This window comes from Narcine bancroftii, chromosome 1 (genome assembly GCF_036971445.1).
Source record: "Narcine bancroftii isolate sNarBan1 chromosome 1, sNarBan1.hap1, whole genome shotgun sequence".
Classification (NCBI taxonomy): domain Eukaryota; kingdom Metazoa; phylum Chordata; class Chondrichthyes; order Torpediniformes; family Narcinidae; genus Narcine; species Narcine bancroftii.
Genome location: NC_091469.1, coordinates 332,083,612 through 332,107,863, shown reverse-complemented (window position 1 = coordinate 332,107,863; position 24,252 = coordinate 332,083,612). Strand labels below are relative to the sequence as shown.

The window sequence follows — 24,252 nt, the reverse complement described above, 5'->3', positions numbered from 1 at the left end:
TGCCAACCTTTTGGAATCTCTCCATGGCAGCGAACCAACAAGGCATTCAGTGGTTGAAGGACCCACTCAGGCTGCTAGAGACGGGCTCTTGGGAACAAGGTATCGGAACCAAGATTTGAAAGGGAGCTGAGGACAAGAAGTGCTCCCGAAGGGCCTCGGGGGCTGGAGGCTTCCTGATCGTGTTGGAGGTTTGGATCTGGAGCTCAGGTTGCCGATGGTTTGAATGGGAGTCTGTGCAGCCGCTGAGGCTATGGGAGCGCTGAAAACGAATCTACGGACACTCAGTGACTTATTATTGGGGCACCCGGCAAGGCTCATGGCGACCTTTTGTTTGCAAGCAAAAGTTGGTTTATCATGCATGTTCCACTTTTTTCACAATAAAAGGAACCTCTTTAATTTTTGAATGTGTTGGCTCCAGGAGAAGTCTTCTGAAATATGGATGTCTGGAAAGACCTGACCCTCTCCACCTCTGCCCCTCGGCCTCTCCTTCATAAAATCAACAATAAGCTCCATGGTTTTGATGACATTGAGGGCAAGGTTGTTGTTCTGGAACCACCCATCCAGGTTCTCCATCCTCATTTCCAGTTATTCGGCCAACAGCGGTGGTGTCAGCAGCGAAGTTATAGATTGGGCATGCAAGCTTGGTTCCAGAGCAGTTATGGGTGAACAGGGAGTGGATCGGGGGACTAAGAACACAACCTTAGGGTTCCTGTGTGCTGATGGCCAGTGAGGGGAAAGGGATGTTGCTGATCCGCACTGATTGGGGTCTGTTGGTTTGGAAGATAACCTTCCATTTTACTCTTAAAAGATCCTATTGTACCTGGCACAACCCCTGTTGCCAACAGTGCATTCCATACACCCACCACTCTCTTTGTGAAGAACATACCTCTTGCATTCCCCTCTGTACTTGCTCCCAAGCAGGCTACAGCTCTGCCCCCTCATGTTAGACATTTCAGCCCCTGGAAAATGCCTCTGGCCATGCACGTGATCAACGCCTGTCATCATCTTCTACACCTCTATTCACAGATGACCTGAACATAGATTTCTCTGGTTTCTGCTACCCTATTCCTTGTTCACCCTCTCTTCCCCATCCCTCTGCCTTCTTCCCTCCAGCTCTCCTCCCCCTTTCCTCCCCATTCACAGAGCCATTCCCCCTCTCCTCGTTTACTTTTGTGCCCTCCCTCCCTTATCCACCCATGACCTCCTGCCTATGGGCCAGTGCTCCTCTCTCTGCCTCTTCCCCCCCCCCCCCCCCCCCACCATTTTCTTCAGGCACCTGCTACATTTTGCTTGTATTTTGATGAAGGACTTGAGCCCGAAACGTTGGTAATGTATCTTTATCTTTGCTCTATAAAGTACGCTGTTTGACTGCAGAGTTTCTCCAGCGCCATATTTTGAACTTCAATCACGGTGTCTGCAGACTTTTGTGTTTTACTCCCTTAATTTAGATAGTCCATGTTTATGTTCCTGACTATAATTTCTACTCTGATATATTAATTGTTTCTTTGTTCCTGTATGACTTATATTCTGGTGCAAATTTGCAAGGTTGGCAGGGTTTTTTTCTTTGGAGAGGTGACTAAATAGAGGTGTATAAGATTTTGATGGGCTTATGAAGGGGGGAAAACAGTCAGCATCCTTTTTTCAGGGTGGTAATGGCAAGTGCTAGAGAACAACTGTTTAAGGTGAGTGGAGAAAAGTTTTGGGGATATGTTACACACATTGTCATGGGTGCCTGGAATGCCACGTCAGGAATAATGATGGAGGCTGGTACAATGGGGATGTTCAAAAGGCAAGAAAAATGGAGAGTTGTGGGCTAGAGTGAGGGAAGTGACAGATAGATGGATCTGTACTGTGCTGAAATGTTCCATGTTCCTAATTTTCAATGGGGAGCTTGGTGACATCATGATGGTATGAGGGACTCTTGACCTGGTGCCCAACAGAAGATCCAACGGGAGAGAGGCGGAGGGATCGCAAGGCTCATGAGATGTTCACAGCGGCTTCCTTTGAGACGAGCAGATGCTTGGGCTCAATTGCCGACGGCCATGAACGCATCCAAACAGGCTCAAGGGTCTGAGTGGCCTCCTCATTACCCGCAATGCAAGGTGAGTTCCACGGTCTCCTGCACTAACTCTACCCTTTTATTTTCTCCACCAGATGTGTGCAACAGTACTGACCTTCCAGAAGTCGAAATCATTAGTCTACTGGAGGAGCAGTTGCCTCATTACAAGCTGAGAGCTGATACAATATATGGTTACGATTATGACGACTGGCTTCATACTCCCCTCATATCTCCGGACGTTAACATCGACCTCACCAATGAACAAATAGAAGAGACACTAAAATATATGTGTAAGTGCCAGATGATTGATGGTATTTATTTTGGCCTGGATGAGATTTGGGATCAGTATAAATTTGAGATTTGGGAAGCTGGAGATAATGGAAGTTCACGAAAATGATTCCTCGAATGAAAGGGTTAACATATGGGAGCGTTTGATGGCTCAGTGACGACTTGCTGGAGTTTGGAAGGATGAAAAATGATCTCATTGAAACTTATTGAATACTGAAAAACCTGGTTAGAGTCGATGTGGAGAGGATGCTTCTATGGTGGGGGACTCTGGGACCAGTGGACACAGCCTCAGATTACAAAAATATCCCTTTAGAACAGAGGAGGAATTTCTTTACCCAGATGAGGATGGTAAACCTGTGAAACGTGTTTCCGTGGACAACTGAAGAGGGTGTCGGTGGGTATATTTGACAGAGTTAGATAGATTATCAGGAAGGAGAATCAAGGGGAGAAGGCAGAAGAATGTGGTCAAAAAACAAGCCATGATGGAATGGTGGGGCAGACTTGATGGGCTAAATGGCCTGATTCCACTCCTTTGACTTGGCTGTGGTTTGATGTATAGTTGGGTGTTGAAGTCTGGAACTTGTCAGGTGAGAGTGGGACATGTAAATTAACTTTATATATTATTCACTGGATTCCCTGAGGTAGATCTTGGGATACTTGGGTTACTTTGATAAACTGATGAATTGAGTTTATTGTCATTCACGTAAATACAGGTGTACCAGCATATTAAAAAAAATGGTGGGGCTGCCGGATCTGCCTTAATGGCAGCGCTGCGGCTAGTGCAGACCTGCAGAGAACAGGGAGCCAAGTATCAGCGCTCCTCCGTGGGCCATCGGCAATGAACTGGCTGTAGAATCCTGCAACCACGGGGTTTGGGCCCAAGATTGCAGTGCATATGATTGGCAGCAGCTATGGGGGGAGGGGGGGGAGATTGCAGACTCCAGGGAAGTGGAAGACTGGCACAGGGCTCCTCCATCTGAGAAGAAACAGAAGAGACTATCCATGGGATGGTGACCACGGCGACGGAGCAGTTAGGATGAAGTACACACAGGCAGGAACTGTTGGTGCCTTGAGGCAAGGTACCCACGTAGGCTGTGGGGGACTGGTCAAGAGACTGGCTGAAGGGGTACCAGAGATGGGGGGGTTGCCAGGAGGGCTGGAAGCTTCCTGATAGTGACAGAGGTGCAGATCTGGAGCTCAGGTTGCCGATGGTTTGGCTTGGACTGTGTGTGGCTGTGGAGCCTGCAGGAGTGCTGGAGGCAAAACCAAGGACATTCAGCGACTCTCTTTTGCTTCCTCTGGCTGTAAGATGCATTGGACAATTTTTGCTAAAAGCGAATATTTGTCTGCTTTACGATAGAAAGGAATTTTGTGTAATATCACATATTCTCTTTTATTAAATGACAGTAAAATAATCTTGAATTTTCTTATTGCTACAAGATACATATTACAAGATCACAACATGCTAAGTCAGAAAAGAGAATATGTATGAGAGATAAATGTTCATGATTACAGTTAGTCTAAGAAAAACTGATTTTAGTGGTGCACAGATCTTTTGGTGGTCTCAGAGTAGATTGGGGTTATGGTACGGGGAACCTGAGTGGCTGTTGGACAAAAACTTTTCTTGAACCTAAAGGTGATTGGCTTCCGGGTTCTGTACCTTCTGCCCGAAGGCAGTTCATTTTCCAGTGTTGTGGTAATTTCATTCCACCCTTGGATATAATTTTGAAGGTTCTGATGCAGTAATACGTGAACAGAATGGACCTCCCATTTTTCATGAGCATGAATAGGCAGTGGAATTCGTACGTGCCTCATCCTCTCCTTTCCCTGAACCGTCTTCTGTCTCACTCCCCCGTCAACTTGTGACTGCCGCTCGTACCAAGGCCACCCATTTCATGGTTTCTTTGGGATGTGGGAGGAAACCGGGACAGCAGGAGGAATCCCACGTGGGCGGTCGCTTGCAAGTTCCGTGCAGAGAGCGCTGGAGGATCGAATCCGGATCAGCTGGTCTGCGAAGCCATTGTACTTGCTCACCAAACTGCATCAAATACTTCTGTTCCTATTTCCAGACAATACAGTGTTATTTGAAAATTGTGTTGTTTTCTCCTAACTAAGCATCAGTATGTAGAAAATAATGTTGCTTATCATCAATTGTTCTACTATGTTTAAATTTCCTTTCACAGATTCTGCAAATATTCAGTGATTTTTAGAGGTGCAGATGTTGCTTCTTGGAGTAATTAGTCTATAATGCTTTGCCTTTTGTGGATGCATTTTGTTTCTGACTGCTCTCTCTACACTGGGTGGCAGTGTTGCCTTGATCTTAAACATGGGTCATTCAACCATCCACCAGGAGATTTTAATATTCACATTTGTTAATTTTGCATTCAATATATGGACATGTTGGGGGAGAAAATGCTGAGAGATAATGTACATGCAGCCCAATGCACGTCATGAAGTTTGTGTGCAGGTGCATCTGTTGACTGCTTAATTCAATCATGGATACCGATCTTTAATGTGAAGCCTGCCATTGGCTTGAGGCAGATTTGATTTGTCTGCTGGTGGGTTATAGTTCAAGTTTATTAACATCTGACTACACAAATACAACACGACAAAACATTGTTTCTCCAGACCATAGTGCACACATATGCAGGCATAATGCACTGCACATAGTAATCACACACATACATATAGATTTTAAAAGAAATATATTTCAATATTTTGGGATAATTTACAGGATACTGTTCATCACTCTTATAGCCTGCCAGTCCTTCTTCCTGATGGTAGTGGGTCAAAGATCCTGTGTGCTGGATGGAAAGGGTCCTCAGAAATTCTTTGAGCCCTTTTTAAGCAACACTCCTGGTGAATGTCATCAATGGAGGAAAGGGAGACCCCAGTGATCTTCTCGGCTGTTTTGCTGATCCTCTGTATTGACTTACGGTCCGAAGGTTTGAAGCTACTGTCCCACGCCATGATGCAGCCAGACAGGACACTCTGAGTTATGTGCCCGTAAAAGGTTATCAAGATGGGGGCCAGTAGCCTTTCCCTCCTCAACTTGCAGGATATGTATGCACTGCTGCACCTTCCTGATTAATTATGAGGCATTGTGAGTCCAGGATAGGTTGTTACATGCACACCAAGGAACTTTGTTCTCTCCACTCTCTCCATAACATCACCCTTGACGTGTAGTGGAGAGAGTCGACCGTCGCCTCCTGAAGTCCAAAGGTGGTGAAAGGGCTCTATGACCGACCGGTGAACAGGGTCTATGCTCGGCACAAACTAGCGACAAGGAGGCAACAGCCCAGTGAGTCCTGTAGAGTTTATATTCAAGCACTAAGGGCAATGGGAAGGGATTGTGCCTGCACAGACAGAACTGCTGCAGACACCACAGACAAACTCATTCGGGATGCCTATGTGGCCGGGGTCCGATCGAATGAGGTGAGGCAGCGCCTGCTAGAGCACGGGGAAGAAAACCTAGAGGACGTGATCCACATCACAGACAATGGAGGATGTGGTCTTAAATATGAACGTGTACTCTCCGGACTGGACCCCACGCTCTGATGTGAGTAGGATGCCCTCCCTATACCCTACTAACCCCCAGCACACCGACGGCCTGTCGGCTGCTGCTACACTGCCCGATGCGACCCCAAAGTGATATTTCTGCGGGAGGGATAAGCACAGCAGGTTCCAGTGCCCGGCGAGAAAAGCCAGGTGCCAAAAGTGCCTTAAAAACGGTCACTTTGCTGTAGTCTGTCGCTCCAAAATGGCCACCATCAAACACAGTGCCTCGTGTGAAGCCCAAACACCACCCTCCCATTCAAACATTTCTTCCTCAGAGCTCTCGTCCAATGAGAGTGAGGGCTTCACCGCGCGGCAGCGCCTGACATCACAGGGCAGATGCAGAGCACAGAAGGTACAACCCACCCTCGCAGCAATGACGTTGGCCTGCTTCACTCTCCCTCACGAAGCAACGCCAGACCAGGCCCCAGCCCCGACCTCAACGGCCACTGCCGACCAGGGTCCCATCGCTGCCATCACCGCTGAGCCCGCCGCCACCATTACTGCTGAGCCCACCACCGCCATCATCCCTGAGCCCACCGCCGACGCTGCCAACCAGGGACCCGCCGCTGTGACCGACGCTACCGACCTGGTACACACCGACGCTGCCGACCCGAGACCCGCCACACCCAACGACACTGCTGACCGGGGACCCACCACCACCGAGGCAGCCGACCAGGTTCCTGCCGCTGCAACCGACGCTGCCGACCAGGGACACGCCGCCGCGACTGACGCTACTGACCCAGTAGCCACTGCCGATGACCGCCCGACTGACCACCCCACTGCCAACAGCAAGCACCGACCCCCAGCACTTACCGTTGGCTGGCTGACAGCCCCCAGCAGGCTGCAGGCAGCAACACCAACTCCTCGATGCTGACTGTTCAGGCCCGACTGTTTCTGTGATATCATCACGCACACGTTGCGTGACATCATCATGCAGGTCTCCACTGTCTATATTACAAGTCTCTGCATCAGTAACCCTCGACCAGGACCTTCCCCATCCCCTCACAAAAGCAATGGAACTGATTAAACTGCATGGACACTATACCAATTGCTTATTTGACTCTGGGTCAACTGACAGTTTTATCCGCCCAGACCTGGCCCACCTTTATGGACTGACTATTCTCCCCACTGCTCAGAGGATCTCATTGGTGACCAGATCGCACTTGACTGGGGTAATGGGGTATTACATGGTGATCCTGAAAGTCCAAGGCATCACGTTCTCAGACTTCAAACTATTAGTCCTTCCCCAACTGTGTGCCCCTGTACTGCTGGGACTGGACTTACAGTGCCAGTTTCGAATCATTTCCCTGCACTTTGGGGGGCTTCATGCTCCACTCTCTGTCTGTAACCACTCCACCCCGGAAGCCTCGTGCCAGCGGCAGCCCGAGCCACCCGCCCCTGCACCCCAGGGCCTCACCTGTAGCCTCTCCACCCTCTGAGTTGCTCTGCCAGCGCTCTTCGCAAACCTCACCCCTGGCTGGAAGCCTGTGGCCACCAAAAGCCGGCAATATAGTTATGAACACAGGAAATTTATCACAAGCAAGGTGCATAGACTGCTGGACAAAGGCATTATCGAACCTAGCTTGAGTCCCTGGAGGGACCAGGTGGTGGTTGTTAAAAACGGGGAGAAGCTGCGGATGGTGGTTGTCTCCAGCCAGACAATCAACCGCATCACGCTTCTGGATGCGTTTGCCCTTCCACGGATCACGGATGTGGTGAATCAGATCACCCAGTACCGCGTATTCTCCACCATTGACTTACGTTTGGCCTATCACCAGCACCCGATCCTCTGAGAAGACCGACCTTTCACAGCCTTCGAAGTGAATGGGCGGCTGTATCAATACCTCAGGGTACCCTTTGGGGTCACAAATGTCGTCGCGGTCTTCCAGCGGGAAATTGACCGGATGGTGGACCAGAACAGGCTAACAGCTACTTTCCCACATCTGGAGAATGTCACCATCTGTGGCCATGACACGGAGGATCATGATGCCAACCTCGAGAAATTTTTTTAGACTGCAATTCGGCTGAACTTGACCTTCAATTTCGACAAGTGTGTCTTCTGGATCACTCAGCCTGCAATTCTAGGTTGCATGATGGAGAACAGGGTGGTAATGCCAGACCCTGATGGACTCATGGATTCCTTCCCCCCCTCCCCCCCCCCCACACTCAGAAGGCACTCAGACGCTGCCTGGGCTTTTACAAAAGAATCAAAGACTTGTTGATCAAAACCAAGGCTTTTATTAACTAGAAGACTGGAGCGTATAATATGTAGGTCAACCAGTCCAGAATTACCTGGTCTGGCTAGGAGCAACCCTTTAAGACCTGCCAGTAGGGGTGGCTACACTCTCAGCCAATCACAGTCATCCTACACTACAATCTGTACATATACACATTGGTGATAGAATCTGTACCATCACTTGCGCTGCTGCACCTTCCTGATTAATTAAGAGGCATTGTGAGTCCAGGATAGGTTGTTACATGCATACCAAGGAGTTTTGTCCTCTCCACTGTCTCTATAACATCACGCTTGACGTGTAGTGGAGAGAGTCGACTGTCGCATCCTGAAGTCCATAACTATCTCCTTTGTCTTGTCCTTGCCTGGGTATACGTTCTAGGGATTTGACACAGAGTTTGAAGAGTGCAGAGGCTCCTGGTTTTGCATATGTAAGGAGAGTTCAGGCTACTGTCTGAAAGTCTTGAGGATGTCTGGTTCAGTTTTTGTGTTCTGGGGCTACTCTTCGCCAAAAGCTCAGTTGACGTGGTTACCTGCTGACTGGATTACGTTTATTATTTTGCCATGTTCAAACTTGGTGAGAGGCAGGTTCAGTCTCATGAGCCCAGTTTTCAAGGAGGGAACAAAAGAAATTGGTGAAGATGAAGTAGAGGATGTGGAGAATATGGATTTTAAAAAGGTTTCGACAAGGTTCCCCATGGGAGGCTCATTCAGAAAGTCATGAGGCGTGGGATCCAAGGAACCTTGGCTGTTTGGGTTTGGAATTGATTTCCTGCAGAAAGCAGAGGGTGGTAGTAAATATTCTGTATAGGGCTGTATTCTGCCTGGAGGTCAGTGACTAGTGGAGTTCTGTGGGGATCTGTTCCTCAACCCCTGCTCTTGGTGACTTTTATGAATGACTTGGGTGAAGAAGTGGAGGGTGGGTCAGTAAGCTTGCAGGTGGCCAAAGGTTTGAGGTAGATCCTGATTCCTCCAGGTGCTCCAGTTTCCTCCCACATTCCAAAGACATATGGGTTACTAGGATAATTGGTAATGTGGGTGCATTTGGGTGGCACAGGCTCGCGGGCCAGAAGATCCTGTTACTGTGCTGTATCTCCAAATTTAAAAAAAATTAAAATTAAAAAGGAAGCAATCTAGCCCCAAGACCATGATGTGCTCCATTGGGAGTACACTGTTGATGTATGATGGACAGGAGGTGGAAAGGTCTCTGTTGTGCTGTTCTATTTGCAAGAACTTGGTTACAATTGATTTCTAAAATAGTGTTCACTTTCTCAATAGTTCTCTCCTTTTTGGTATGCGCTGGTATGTAGATTTAAGGTAATGGACACAACAGCTGGAAGGTAGAAGTGAAATGCGAAAGTCTGCAGACACCGTGGTTGAAGTAAAAACAAAATGCTGGAGAAACTAGGCAGGTCAAACGGTGTACTTTGTTAACAAGGATGAAGATACATAACCAATGTTTCGGGCTTGAGCCCTTCATCAAAGACTTTTTGGAGAAAAGGGTATGGTGGATGGTTGGGTTCTGAGACCCCTCCTCAGGGCCTCCTTAAAACCACTTTGTTTGGCATGCCTTCCACTGGGAATGGTTACTGAGGTAGCCCCACACAGTTGGAGGGGTTGTTCTTCCAATGAAACACAGCATCGGTAACAGCCCATGAGCCTGTGTCGCCCAATTACATCTAATTAACCTAAAATCCCGGTATGTGTCGAAGGCTGAGGGGAAACCAGAACACCCAGAGGAAACCCACACAGACGTGGGGAGAATGTACAAACACCTTACCGACAGTGCTGGATTTGAACCCAGGTCATTTGCGCTAACTGTGCTGCCAAAAATTAACCTTACTCTGACTTAAAAGATCCAACCACAATATTTTGGAGACTTTTATCCTTCCAAGATGAAGTTAAATACAAGTTTATTTGTCACTAAATACCTCGTACGGTGAGAAAGGTTCTTCTGTGAGCAGACTAACAGGTTATCACTAACATTCATACAGCCATCTAAAGAGTACAGTTATAGAGTGCAGAGAGACAATGAAAGGGAAGATCAATTAGCACTAAGCAAGGGCAGCATGAGAGCACTGTTGTGGAGTTCATTCAGGAGCTGAAGGAAGCCTAGGAGGAGGGAGAACAGAGTATGTCTAGGGTGTGACAGGTCCTTCCATGTGTTGACTGTCTTTCCCAGGCAGCGGGCGATATGGATGGAGTCCGTGGAGGGGTGGGAAGTTCGTGTGACGTTCTGAGCTGCATTCACCACCTCTGCAGCTTCTCCTGATCTTAAGCACAGCAGCTCCCAGCCCAAGCTGTGATGCAACTATCAAGTCTGCTTTCACTGGGACACCTATAGAAGTTGTTGCTGGACATGAGGGACCCTTAAAACTTAAACTTTTAAATTGTGCATTCACAGTGTAACACTGCAGTTATTAACTCAGTGACATTTCATTGCGATTGAATTGTGTGCACAAGGGGTTTGGGTACTTCTGAGTATGGTAAGTTTAATCATTAAAATCCTTATCTATTGATTTTATTAGCTACTATGAAAAAGCTAAAAATAGTACTTTGTTTTGTAAGTTAAAGGGAGGCATGACATATTTTGACATAAAAGTGTTCAACCTTTGTAATGCAGATAATTAAGGTGCTGGAAGAACTCAGCAGGTCAGGCAACGTCCATGAACAGCGTTAGGGAGTTGAAGTTCTGGGCCTGAGCCCTTCATGAGGGAGGATCTGCCGAGTCCCTTTTTCCCTGGCATCCACCAAATCCTTGTTGACTCGACTGGGGAGCAGTTTGTCCAGAACATGTGGAACAGTTAGTTGCTCATGTCCTCATCTCTTCCATGTCCAGACGAAATTATCTCATAATTTTGAGATCTCATCCAATAGATTATGCCTCTAACTGTGCTGGCCTCTCTCATGTCTCCATCCGAGTTGACCAGACTGGTGCTAGTGTCCAAGATGAGAGGGCTCACTCACACTTGAAGACAGAGCAGCCATAACTCGGTGGGGTATTATGATGAGCTGCTCGTCACGCACGCACCGAGGTCAGTCTGCTGCACACTTCATCAAGGGGTTGTGTGGAAAACAATTCCTTCAAAAAGAGTCTAAATGATAAGAGTATGGAGGAGTCACGTGATGGAGTAGTGGCCGGTTAGGGAATTCCAGCCCTCTCCAGAAAAGTTAAAAAAAAGCACAAAACACAAAAGTACAAGAGTAAAAATTAAAACAAAGTAAAAATAAAGGAGAGAAGAAAATGGCAGCGAAGAGAGAAAAGTCGAAAACAACAGGAAGAGAAGAAGAAAGAACGTCGGAAGAAGAAGGTGAAGGCCTTACCTGTCCAAGGAGGCCCGCCGCGGAGAGAGAAGCCCGCTCCCGCAGGTCAGTGGAAGTCCCGAGCTCGGGAGTACAAAAATGGCTCGAGGAGCCGAGTAAAAGTGCGCAACCGCGCATGCGCGAGGATTTGCGCATGCGCGATGAGCATGAAAAAAAGCACACTGACGGGAGGGGGGAACAGCTGCGGAGTCGATCTCCACAGCTGAGAGAGACACCTGCAGCACAGCAGCAGTTCCAGAACACAGACAATAACGACAACAAGAAAGAAGAGGGTAAAAAGAAAACAAGGAAACAACAGATGGTCAACCCAGAGGAAGAAGAAGAAGAAGAACAGAAAGAAATGGAAGAAGAAGAGAAAGGCAAGACAATGGATATATCTTTTTTTAAAGAATATATGGAATCAGTGAAAGAATGGCAATTACAAGAATTTAATGAGATAAAAAGAAGAATTAAGAGTGCAGAAGAAAAATGAATAAAATAGAAATGGTCATATCAGAGATAGGAAAAAGAGTGGATAATGTGGAAGAATGAGAAATAATTGTAGAAATGGAAGTAGAGGACTTAAAAGAGAAATTAGAAGAATCTAATAAAAAAGTTAAAGAGGCACATGAGCTGTTAGCTCAGAAGATAGATATAATGGAAAACTATAATAGAAGAAATAATATAAAGATAGTGGGCTTTAAGGAAGATGAAGAAGGCAAGAATATGAAAGAATTTATAAAAGATTGGATCCCCAGGCTCCTAGGAAGACTAGAATTACAGGAAGAAATGGAAATAGAGAAGGCACATAGAACATTACCCCCGAAACCACAACCGCAGCAAAAACCAAGATCCATTTTAGTAAAATTCTTAATATATACAACAAGATAAAATATATTGGAGAAAGCAATGAAGAAAATAAGAGAAGGCAAAAAGCCACTGGAATACAAAGGTCAAAAAATTTTTTTCTATCCAGACATAAGTTTTGAACTCCTGAAGAAGAGGAAGGAGTTCAATACAGCAAAAATGATCTTATGGAAAAAAGGATATAAATTTATGTTAAAGTACCCAGCGGTACTTAAAATAGTTATTCCAGGGCAACAAAACAGACTATTCCCGGATCCAGAGGAAGCACGAAAATTTGCAGAACAACTACAAAACAAGCAGAGAGATGAAGACATGTAATGAGAGCAAAAATGACCACGAACTATATGTATGTGTGTGTATGGGTGTATGTGTATATATATATATATATATATATATATAGATGTGTATGTATATATGTGTATACATGAATGTATCTGTATTTAGAGGAAAATATATAGAGTATAGATAAGAATTAATAAGGGAATGAAAGGGAATAGAGGGAATAAGGAGGGAATTAAAAGAGTGACCTTTGTTATATATGAAAATTGAAATCTTTTCCGGGGGGGGCTGGGTGGGGAGGAGTTACGGTCACTGCAAAATCAGTTGACGTTTGTGAGTGAATTCGCAAATCCAAATGGAGAGGGGAGATGTGGTTGCCCGACAAGGGATAAAGGGCAACTCAGGAGGGGGAGGGGAGAATGGGGTTAAAGAAGTTTTAAATAGGAGAATAAGGAAAATGTTTGATGTTTTAGAAATGTTGTCTTATAAAGTGTTCAAAACAAGAAAGCAGAAATGGATAAGAAGGAAAGGTGATGATGGAGAAACGGAAAGGGAAGATAAACAAAGTATGAAATGGCTACGTTGAACTATATGACTTTAAATATTAACGGAATACATAACCAAATCAAAAGGAAGAAACTGCTAAATTTACTGAAAAAAGAAAAAATTGATATAGCATTTGTGCAAGAAACACATTTAACTGAATTGGAGCACAAAAAATTAAAGAGAGATTGCGTAGGACATGTAACAGCAGCGTCGTATAATTCAAAAGCAAGAGGAGTAGCTATATTAATCAGTAAAAATGTACCAATTAAAATAGAAGAGGAAATAATAGATCCAGCAGGGAGATATGTAATGATAAAATGTCAGATATATTCGGAGTTTTGGAATCTACTCAATGTATATTCACCTAACGAAGAAGATCAAAAATTTATGCAAGATATTTTTTTTGAAGATAGCAGATACGCAAGGATTCAAATATGGATAAAACTGGGAAAAAAATTAACAGAAAGAACAAAGTAACCAAATTTATAATTAAATCGATGCAAGAAATGCAACTTTTGGATATATGGAGGAAACAACACTCAAAGGAAAAGGAATATTCATATTATTCGGGTAGACATAAAACATACTCAAGAATAGACCTATTTCTGTTATCAGCTCGTATGCAAGATAGAGTAAGAAAAACAGAATATAAAGCTAGAATATTATCGGACCATTCACCCTTGATATTGACAATAGAGTTAGAGGACATCCCTCCAAGAATGTATAGATGGAGATTAAACTCCATGCTACTTAAAAGGCAGGATTTTAGAGAATTAATTGAATGACAAATTAAAATATATGGATTAAGTTAATGAAGTTACAGACATTGTCCATTGTTCGTCTTTTCTTAATAAATCCAGTTTGATCTTGTTTTACTATTTTTGGTACACAGTCGGCCAATCTGTTTGCTAATAGTTTTGCTATTATAATCTGAAATAAGTAGAGATATTGGTCTATATGATGCTGGTGTTGGTGGATCTTTCCCCTTCTTTGGTATTACTGTAATTATTGCTGTTTTACATGAATCTGGCAAGTTTTGTGTTTCTTCTATCTGGTTTATTACTTCCAGGAGAGAAGAAATTAATAACTCTTTAAATGTTTTATAGAATTCTATTGGGAGTCCATGCTCTCCAAGTGTTTTATTGTTCGGTAGCGTTTTAAATATATACTGTATTTCCTCTATTTCAAATGGTTTTATCAATTTGTCTTGCTCCTTGCAATTTTGGTAGTTCAATTTTAGCTAAAAACTCATCTATTTTGTCTTCTTTCCCTTCGTTCTCAGTTTGGTATAATTGCTCGTAGAATTTCTTGAAGTTTTCATTGATCTCTGTTGGGTTATATGTAATTTGTTTGTCCTTTTTCCTTGACGCCAATACTGTTATTTTAACTTGTTCTGTTTTAAGTTGCCAGGCTAGTATTTTGTGCGTTTTTTCTCCTAGCTTGTAATACTTCTGCTTTATTCTAATTATGTTCTTCTCCACCTTGTACGTTTGTAATGTTTCGTATTTTATTTTTTTGTCCGCCAATTCTCTTCTTTTTGTTGTATCTTCCCTTGTTGCTAGTTCTTTTTCTGTACTTACTATTTTCCTTTCTAACTATTGTATTTCCCGATTGAGTACTTTTTCATCTTAGTTACATAACTTATTTCACTGATTCCGTATTTATTTCAAAGTACCTTTTAATTTGACGCTCAATAAATTCTCTAAATTTCTGTCTTTTAAGTAGCATGGAGTTTAATCTCCATCTATATGTTCTTGGTGTGATGTCCTCCAGTTCTATTGCTAATAATAGGGTTGAATGATCAGGTAACAATCTAGCTTTATATTTTTTCCTAACTCTCCCTTGGATATGGGCTGACAACAGAAACAGGTCAATCCTTGAGTATGTTTTATGTCTACTCGAATAATATGAGTATTCCTTCTCCTTTGGGTGTTGCCTCCTCCATATATACAAAAGTTGCATTTCCTACATTGATTTAGCCATAAATTTGGCTACTAGTCATTTGTCCAGTTTTATCCACATTTGGGGCCAAATTAAGGTTAAAATCCCCTCCTATCAATATATTCCCCTGCATATCTACAATCTTCAAAAAATATCTTACATAAACTTTTGATCCTCTTCATTAGGTGCATATATATTGTCCAAATTCCAGAATTCTGAATATATCTGACACTTTATCATTACATACCTCCCTGCTGGATCTATCATTTCCTCCTCTATTTTGATTGGTACATTTTTATTGATTAATATAGCTACACCTCTGGCTTTTGAATTATATGATGCTGCCATTACATGCCCTAACCAGTGTCTCCTTAATTTATTATGTTTCACTTCAGTTAGATGCGTTTCCTGCACGAATGATATATCTATTTTTTCTTTTTTCAGTAAATTTAATAACCTCTTCCTTTTGATTTGGTTATGTATTCCATTAATATTTATAGTCATATAGTTCAACATGGGCATCTCATACTCTGTTTACACCTAATTTCCGCTTCCTCACCACCACCTTTCCCCTTTTTCCCATTTTCATCTCTCAGTTTTCCTTTTTTGAACTCGATGTATGACAAAACTTCTAAAACATAAAATACTTCAACCACTCCCACATCTAAAATTCTCTTAACCCCAAGTGTCCCCCCATCTCTCTGAGTCACCCCTTGTCCCTTGCTGGGCAACCACAACTCCCCTCTCCATTCGGATTGCGAACCCGTTCGCAAGTGTCAACTGATTTCACAGTGATTGTTATTCTCTCCCACCCAACCCCCTCCAGAAAAGATTTTTATCTTCACATTAAAACAAAGCTCACCTTCTTTTCTTCTCTTTTTTCCCCCTCTCCCTTATTTCCCTTTTCTTTCCCTTCTTTAGTTCTTACTTGTACATTATTTTTATATCTTTATATGTAGTTTGTCGTCGTTCTTCTGTCCTGCAGGCATTTTGCAAATTCTCGTGCTTTTTCCGGATCTGAGAACATTCTGTTTTGCTCCCCCGGGATAAATATTTTAAGCCAGCTGGATATCTTAACATAAATTTATAGCCTTTTTTCCATAGGATCGATTTTGCTATGTTAAATTCCTTCCTCCTCTTTAGGAGTTCAAAACTTATGCCTGGGTAAAAAAATATTTTTTGACCCTTGTATTCAAATGTGTTTTTTGTCTTCTCTAATTTTATCCCTTGCCCTCTCCAATATATTTTCTCTTGTCGTGTATCTCAGAAATTCTACTAAAACGGATCTTGGTTTTTGTTGTGTCTGTGGTTTCGGAGCTGGTGTTCTGTGTGGTCTTTCCATTTCCTTTCCTTCCTGTATTTCTGTCATTCCCAAGATCTTTGGGATCCATTCTTTTATAAATACTTTCATATTTGTGCCTTCTTCATCTTCCTTTAAGCCCACTATCTTTATATTGTTTCACCTATTTCCATTATATACATCTTCTGAGCCAACAACTCTTGTGACTCTTTAACTTTTTTGTCATTTTCTTTTTAAGTCATTCACTTCCATTTCTACAGCCATTTCTCGTTCTTCCACATTTTCTAATCTTTTCCCTATTTCTGTTATGACCAGCTCTATTCTACTCACTTTTTCTTCTGTACTTTTTATTTCACTCAATTTTAGTGTCAACCATTCTTTTAATGCTTTCATTTGTTCTTGAAAATTTTTTTATCTATATACTGTCCATCTATTTTACCTTCTATTCCTCTGTGTAGAGCTTAGTGTTCTTCTTCTGTGTCTGCTCTTGCGTATGTGTCTTCTACTTCTTTTCCTTGTATCTGTGTCTCTTCTGACTTTCTTTCTCAGTTTGTTGTGTGCTTTTTTTTTCATGACTTCTTGTTGTTGGTCTTCTTCTTCTGGGCTAGTTATCTTTTGGGCTTCCTGTTGCTGTTTTTCTTTCTTATCACACCCTTTCCCGTTGCTTGCCTCTTCTTCCAGCCGAGAGCCCTGTTCTCAGTTATCTCTCAGCTGGTTGCTCTGTGTAGGTTCACTCCACAGCTAGGCGCCTCCTCCCGTCGGTGTTTTCCTTGTTGTGCGCATTGCACATTTCTGTTTGGCTCAGTGAGCCATTTTTGCAGTCCTGTGGTTGGGAGGTCGCGACCCTGCAGGGTCTCCACTAACCTCGGGGAGCGGGCTCCTCTGTCCACGGTGGGTCCCTGCCTCTTCATGCAGGTAAGGCCTTCTCCTTTCTCTTCCGCCGTCTTTCCTTTTTTTCCCATTTTTGGTTTTTCCTTCTTAGGTGCCATTTTCTTTCTTTTCTCCACACCTTTATCTTTTATTTGTTGTGTTTTGTGTTTCTTGAGCTTTGCATTTTCTTCACTTTATTTCTTCTTTTCTGGAGAGGGCTGGTATTCTCCTACCGGCCACTACTCCATCACGTGACTCCTACAACAAAGAACCTTTTGAAGACTGGTTCGTTTTGTATTTTTGCCCAACAGTTGAAAAATATTGCAAGAATAATAACCTTAGTTTTAAAGTGTTAGGTAATGCTCCAATACTGCATTGAGAGAGTTGTGTTTCTACCACTGAATGCCACATCATGATTGCAATCAATGGCCCAAGGATCATTCAAAGTATAGTATATTCGAAGGACTTTTGCACAAGCACATCCAAGAAATATCCAGGGCTGGTGCCACATTATTTTGTGCCCTAGGCAAGGCCAACTACTTGTAGAAAAAATGAAAAGCATAAAACTTGAAAATGAACTTTATTTTAAATTGCAAAAATAAGTAATACGTCAATCTTTGATCATCTTTCTCAAATTCTAAAGAAAATGCTTTGCTACACATCATTTTGAACTAAAGGGTACTCGGTAAAATGCATAACTCCGCCAAGGGCAACAACACTAAAACCTTTTACTTCACACACCTTTAAATCTAAATACCTTTTAAGGTTAATTGGTGTAACCAACCTGTCTTGTTAGCACAATATTTTGATTACAATCTGACAGAGAAACAAACAGAAAACAAATAGGGTTTAAAAACGTAACCTCCTTGTCAGAGGTAATAAATAGTGAATTGTGTTGTTAAAATTTAAGTCTCATAAAAGTTTCAATTTCAGGCATATCAAAATCTCACTTTGCGAGCCTTTTCCTTTGTAAATTTTATCACCAATTCAATAGTTCAAGTGTTGGTGCCTGGGTGTGTTCAATTGATATAGTTGCCAAGCAATCTAGTCTCTGCAACAGTGTTGAGTATCTGGAAGTTTTGTTAAGTTTGAACTTTGGGAATTGTTTAGGAATGTTCACAGAAGCTAAACATCTACCCCTATACCCCTGAACACAATTCCTACTAAGTGAAGACTTAAAACCTCAGGTTCTAATCTCCAAAACGTAATACCTGCTTTTTTGCATATCTCAGAGTGGGATATTTTCCCTGCGTATTTTTAACATGTATTCCAAAACGCTGATTATTATCGATTGTTGTTTCTACAATGGTTATATTAGCAGAAGTACAGAACAGAAATAAAAGCTACTTTTCCTGTTCGGTTACTTTAATTCAGGAGCACAGAGCATTTGTGCAAATGTAAGGGTGACAGTCATTCTAAAGCTTACGTACTTTGTGGCTTCAATGCTGGTGGTTCCTGGGGAGTCAAGTGATGAAGAAGTGGCTGGTCGGGTGGAACCAGCCCTCTCCAGAGAAAAGAAAAAAAAAGTGTGAAAAAACAGAGCTCAATAAACATAAAATACAGGAAGAGAAAGAGAAAGTTACAGAGAAGAGACAGAAGATGGCACCTAAAAGAGAGAAAGTAAGAATAACAGAGAAAAGGGAAGAAGGAAAATCACTGGAGAAGAAAGAAGGCCTTACCTGCACGTCGAAGCAGAGAGCCACCGTGGAGAGGAGCGGCCGATCTCCGGTGTTGGTGAGTCCCCAGAGGAGCGGTGTCCTCCCGACTGGCGGACTTCAAAAATGGCTCTCAGACCCAAGAAGAGGTGCGCAACTGTGCACGCGCAAAGAGTCACGCGAGAAAAAGAAAAGGTTAACGCTGACGGGAGGGGGACTCAGCTGAGAAGCGGCCAGCTGAGAGACACCCAGTTTCAGGGCGTTCGGCTGGGGGTAGCAAACAAAGAAGAAGGGCTGGAAGAGGGTGAGCGGCAACTGGGCGACCAGCAGGGGGACGACCTTTAGCGGGTCGACCCAGCAGCGGGTCGACCCAGCAGCGGGTCGACCTGCAGCGGGAGGGCCCAGCAGCGGGTCGACCTGCAGCGGGGGGGGCCCAGCAGCGGGTCGACCCAGCAGCGGGTCGACCCAGCAGCGGGTCGACCTGCAGCGGGGGGGGCCCAGCAGCGGGTCGACCTGCAGCGGGGGGGGCCCAGCAGCGGGTCGAGCCCAGCAGCGGGTCGACCTGCAGCGGGGGGGGCCCAGCAGCGGGTCGAGCCCAGCAGCGGGTCGAGCCCAGCAGCGGGTCGAGCCCAGCAGCGGGTCGAGCCCAGCAGCGGGTCGAGCCCAGCAGCGGGTCGAGCCCAGCAGCGGGTCGAGCCCAGCAGCGGGTCGAGCCCAGCAGCGGGTCGAGCCCAGCAGCGGGTCGAGCCCAGCAGCGGGTCGAGCCCAGCAGCGGGTCGAGCCCAGCAGCGGGTCGAGCCCAGCAGCGGGTCGAGCCCAGCAGCGGGTCGAGCCCAGCAGCGGGGGGGGGGCCCAGCAGCGGGTCGACCTGCAGCGGGGGGGGGGGGGGGCCAGCAGCGGGTCGGCCAGCAGCGGGACGACCTGCAGCGGGGGGGGGCCAGCAAGGATACTGAAGCAGCTGACCAGAGAAGGATGAAGATACACAGGAACAGAGAAGAAAAGAAGATGACACAGACATAGATACAGATACAGAAGAAGTGGAGGAAGAAGACCCAAGAATTTCAAAGGAAAGAAGAAGGTAAAATAGAAGGACAAAGTTTAGATAAAGCCTTTTTTGAAGAACAAATTGGGTCATTAAAAGAATGGCTATCAGTAGAATTTAGTTCAATCAAAAGAAAAATGAAAAGAGCTGAAGACAGAATGCAAAACTTAGAGTTGTCATGACTGAAATAGGGAAAAGAGTAGAAAAGGTGGAAGAATGAGGAGCTGCTGTAGAAATGGAGATAAATGATTTAAGAGGGAAGTTGGAAGAGAGCTGAAAAAAAATTAAAGAGACACAAAATTTATTGTCACAAAAAATTGACATGTTGGAAAACTACAGTAGGCAAAACAACATAAAAATAGTGTGCCTGAAAGAAGGCAAAGAAGGGTCAGATATGAAGGAATTTATAAAAGGATGGATCCCTGCAGGTCTGGGAATGACAGATTCTCATGAAGAAATAGAAATCGAAAGGGCACATAGAGCGCTAGTACCGAAACCGCCACCACATCAAAAACCAAGATTCATATTGGTAAAATTTCTAAGATGTACAACAAAAGAAAACATACTGGAGCAGGCAAGAAAGAGGTTAGAGAAGACAATAAGCTGTTGGAATATAAGGGACAAAAAAATATTTTTTTACCCGGACATAAGCTTCGAACTTTTAAAGAAGAGGAAGGAATTCAATACGGCGAAAACAATCTTATGGAAGAAAGGGTATAATATCCAGCAGTACTCAAAGTATTCATTCCTGGGGAACGGAATAGACTGTTCTCGGACCCAAAGAAAGCCCAAGAATTTTCTGAACATTTGCAGGACAGGAGAAGAGAGGAGGAGGAGTGACAAGAAGGATGACCGGCAAGAAAATATACAAAAATATTTAAAAATATAAAGTAAAGATAATGTATATATAAAGATTTAAAGATGGAAAAGAGAAGGGGAAGAAGGAAAAAAGAGAGAGTTTTGTTATAAGTTTTGGAAAATAGTGTTCTCTGGGCGGGGCAAGGGGTGGGAGAATAATGGTCACTGCGAAATCGGTTGACACTTGCGAGTAAGTTCACAAACCGAATGGAAAGGGGAGTTGTGGTTGCTGTCAAGGGACAAGGAGCAATCCAAGGAGAGGAGATTTATTTAGGGTTAAAGGGTTATTGCATGTGGGGATTGTTGGGGTATTTCATGTCTTAAGTGTGTTATCATATATTGAAATTAAAAAGGAAAACTTAAACAGTAATGGGGAAAAAAGGGATGGAGGTAGTGAAGAGGTGGAAAATAAATGGAAAAAAAAAGATATAAGATGGCCATGTTGGACTATATGACTATAAACATTAATGGAATATATAACCAAGTTTAAGTGTACCCATTGGGAAAAAGATTCATATATAATTTAAAAGACAAAGTTACAATGTTTGAAAAAACCCGGGAACCATATATGGAACATAACAGAAAGAGCAGGCCTGCGACCACCACCACCTAAAATGATAAGAAGATAAACACGATCAGATTTACTGTGAATAAGTAGATGATCTGTCTATTTTGTTTGTATTCCTTTTGTATAAAGATAATGTTTTATTGTATTTTATATGTTCAATATTTACTGTTTTTGGAGGGGGATGGGAAGGGGGAAGGGATGGGGAAAAAAAGAGAAAATGTCACTGTGAATATTTAAAGAGATGCATCTGTAAATATATTGGTTGATATGATTCATAGTCCAATAAATAAAGAATTACAAACAAAAAAAATAATGCTGGTGGTTCCCCAATGCCCAATCTAACTAGGGTGGCACTGTGAAGCCTCCAAATTTGTGCCCTTAACTATTGCATATGTTCCAACTGAACTACCATACGCAAATCCACCATGCATGTGCCAATCAAGCCAGAGCAAAAACCTTCTGTATGTACACCAGCTGACACTTGCGCATGTGCACAAGAATAAAGATGGCCGGGCCCAGCTAACATATCCCAGGACGCTGACTAATGAGGCACATTTGGCCCCTACACCAGATGTCTGGCTACCCTAACAGCACCTCTCTGAGGTTTCACCTTAGGCAAATGCTTAGTTGGCCTAATGGCAGCATCAGGAGAAAATGGAATTTTGTGTACAGAATTTTGGAAGAAATACAATATAAACCAGGCCGTGGAAAACATTAAACTTTTGTGGCAAGAAGTTACTTCCAGTGACATTCTTGGCTTCAGTTTCAAGGTCAAAATAATTAAAGAGATAAGTACTATTGGAACTACTATTGACGTGGATACAGAAAATGATTTGCATGAAGTAGAATTAAGCGAAAATTATCTTCTTCAACTCGATGCTTTTGAATAAGCTGAAGACAAAGAGGATTGTAATGGATAAATATTGGGAGAATTTGGTTAGATTTAGAGTAGGTTACATTCATACATACATTTTAAAACAGGTCTTATTTGACTGAAGAATTCATATTCAGTAACATTGCAGGATCTTTGGAGACTTTTATGCACATTTCACAAGTAGGTGTTAATTGAAATGACTCATGAAATGCATAGACCATTGTTTGGAATTGGAGACAGGCTGGATGTTTGAATAACTACAAGGCTTCTGACCTTTCTGCAAAGTGCTCACAGAAAGGTCACTCCTGGATTTAAAAAAATCTAATACAACAGCTTGACCAAGGGGGAGAATTCCTGTTGTTTGCTAAAGAAGGTGGGGGTTTTTGCAAGTGAGAGAGTCGCATGGCTTTCTGGCAGTTGAAGAGAGAGGGAGGGAGAGAAGAGAAGCCCTCTCAGTTATTGTGTGTGACACTGAAAAGAGACTGAACAGTCACGACTGAAACAAGCCAGGAAGAGCTGGTTGGAAACAAAGTTCCAGAGCAGTGGTTGGCTGGAAGTGCTATCTGTCTGATGTTTCTCTTGGAATAAGTGGAACAGAAAGGAACTCTGTAGTCTGAAAGAAAGAGGTTACCATCTGGAAAACTCTGATGGGGCAAGGTTCATCATTGAGACCTTGAGGTGACTAATGGTGGTACGTCAGTTGTGGAAATCCTGGAACAACAAATCTCTTTCTGCAAACCCTACAAAAACCTTCCTGAGCGGTAAACATTTACCTTTCAAGCAACAAAGCCTGGTGAACTTTATACATGTTAAATTCTGTGCACAGTATAAGAATTGCCTGCATCCAGAGAACTCGGAAGAAGGAGAAGTGAGATTGAACCAAATAACTTTTCTTAAATTTACACACACATTACATACACTTGTGCTTAGAATTAGAAGGGGGTTAATTTGGGTTAGTTAAGTATAGAGATAAGAAAGTTTGATTCTATTTTCATGTTTAAAGTTGATTAAAAACATTTTTTGTTTTAAAAACTACTTGCCTTGGTGAATATCTATTGCTGCTGGGTTTTGGGAGCCTTTGGACTCGTAACAGGATGAAACAGCTGAAAAACAGCTAAAGAAATCATGATAAAAGAACTTGAAGGAGGATTTGAACTTGTTGAAACCACCAAGGATTTTTATCTAAATGTCAATCCTAACATGGAAAGAAGAATGGACATCTGCAGCAATTTAGAAAAAGTGTTCGCTAGTTACAGGAGATTGGATAATGAGAAAAAAATCAAAACCTGTGCAGTCAACTTTGAACAAATATTTTTCGAAGTAATAGTTTAGTTATGACATAATTAAGAAATAAATAAAAAATATCCTAAATATTTTTATTAACCTTAACAAATCTGTCATTATAAACAGTTAAAAGTTGTTTTTAAAACATTTTTATAAATCTTAATGGATGATCTGAAAAGATAGGGATTCATTGTAACTATTCCCATTGATTCTGTTACTCACTTAACGCGAATTAGTCTTACACGAGTAAAAATTGGGGTGAATTAATTGCGTAAAGCGGGGTTTGCCTGTTCAGAGTTAATGGCAAGATTCTCAACAGTGTGGAAGAACAGGGACCTTGCAGTCCAATTCCACTTTCAGGGAACTATGTCTCTCTGATCGATAACACTCTCCAGAACCCTATCATTTACTGTGCAGGTCCCGTCCTGATTTCACTTTCCAAAATACAACAACTCTTTTTGTGTATTTTTTAATAAATTTAGACATACAACATGGTAACAGGCCCTTCTGGCCCATAAGCCTGTGCCACCCAATTACACCCAATTGTCCTGCAACCCCCATATGTCTTACCTGAACTTAGTTTGGTATTGTCCAGGTAAGTACGGATGATTCTATTGTAAACAAGCCAGGCATAAGGCCATTTGGCTCATTGAGCCTGCTCCTCCATTCAAATCATGGTTGATGTATTCTTATTTGCAAGGCCATTTTCCTGCCTCTCCCCTTAACC

At 43.2% G+C, this 24,252-nt stretch overlaps 1 protein-coding gene across 1 annotated transcript in view; it reads left to right on the top strand.

Moving 5' to 3' along the window:
- LOC138757700 (trafficking kinesin-binding protein 1-like) overlaps positions 1-24,252 on the top strand; it is a 178,657-nt gene that overhangs the window by 16,911 nt on the left and 137,494 nt on the right. Inside the window, exon 2 of the mRNA XM_069925458.1 lies at positions 2,155-2,349. Within this exon, the coding sequence (XP_069781559.1) occupies positions 2,155-2,349 (195 nt within the window). The remainder of the gene's footprint in view (positions 1-2,154; positions 2,350-24,252) is intronic.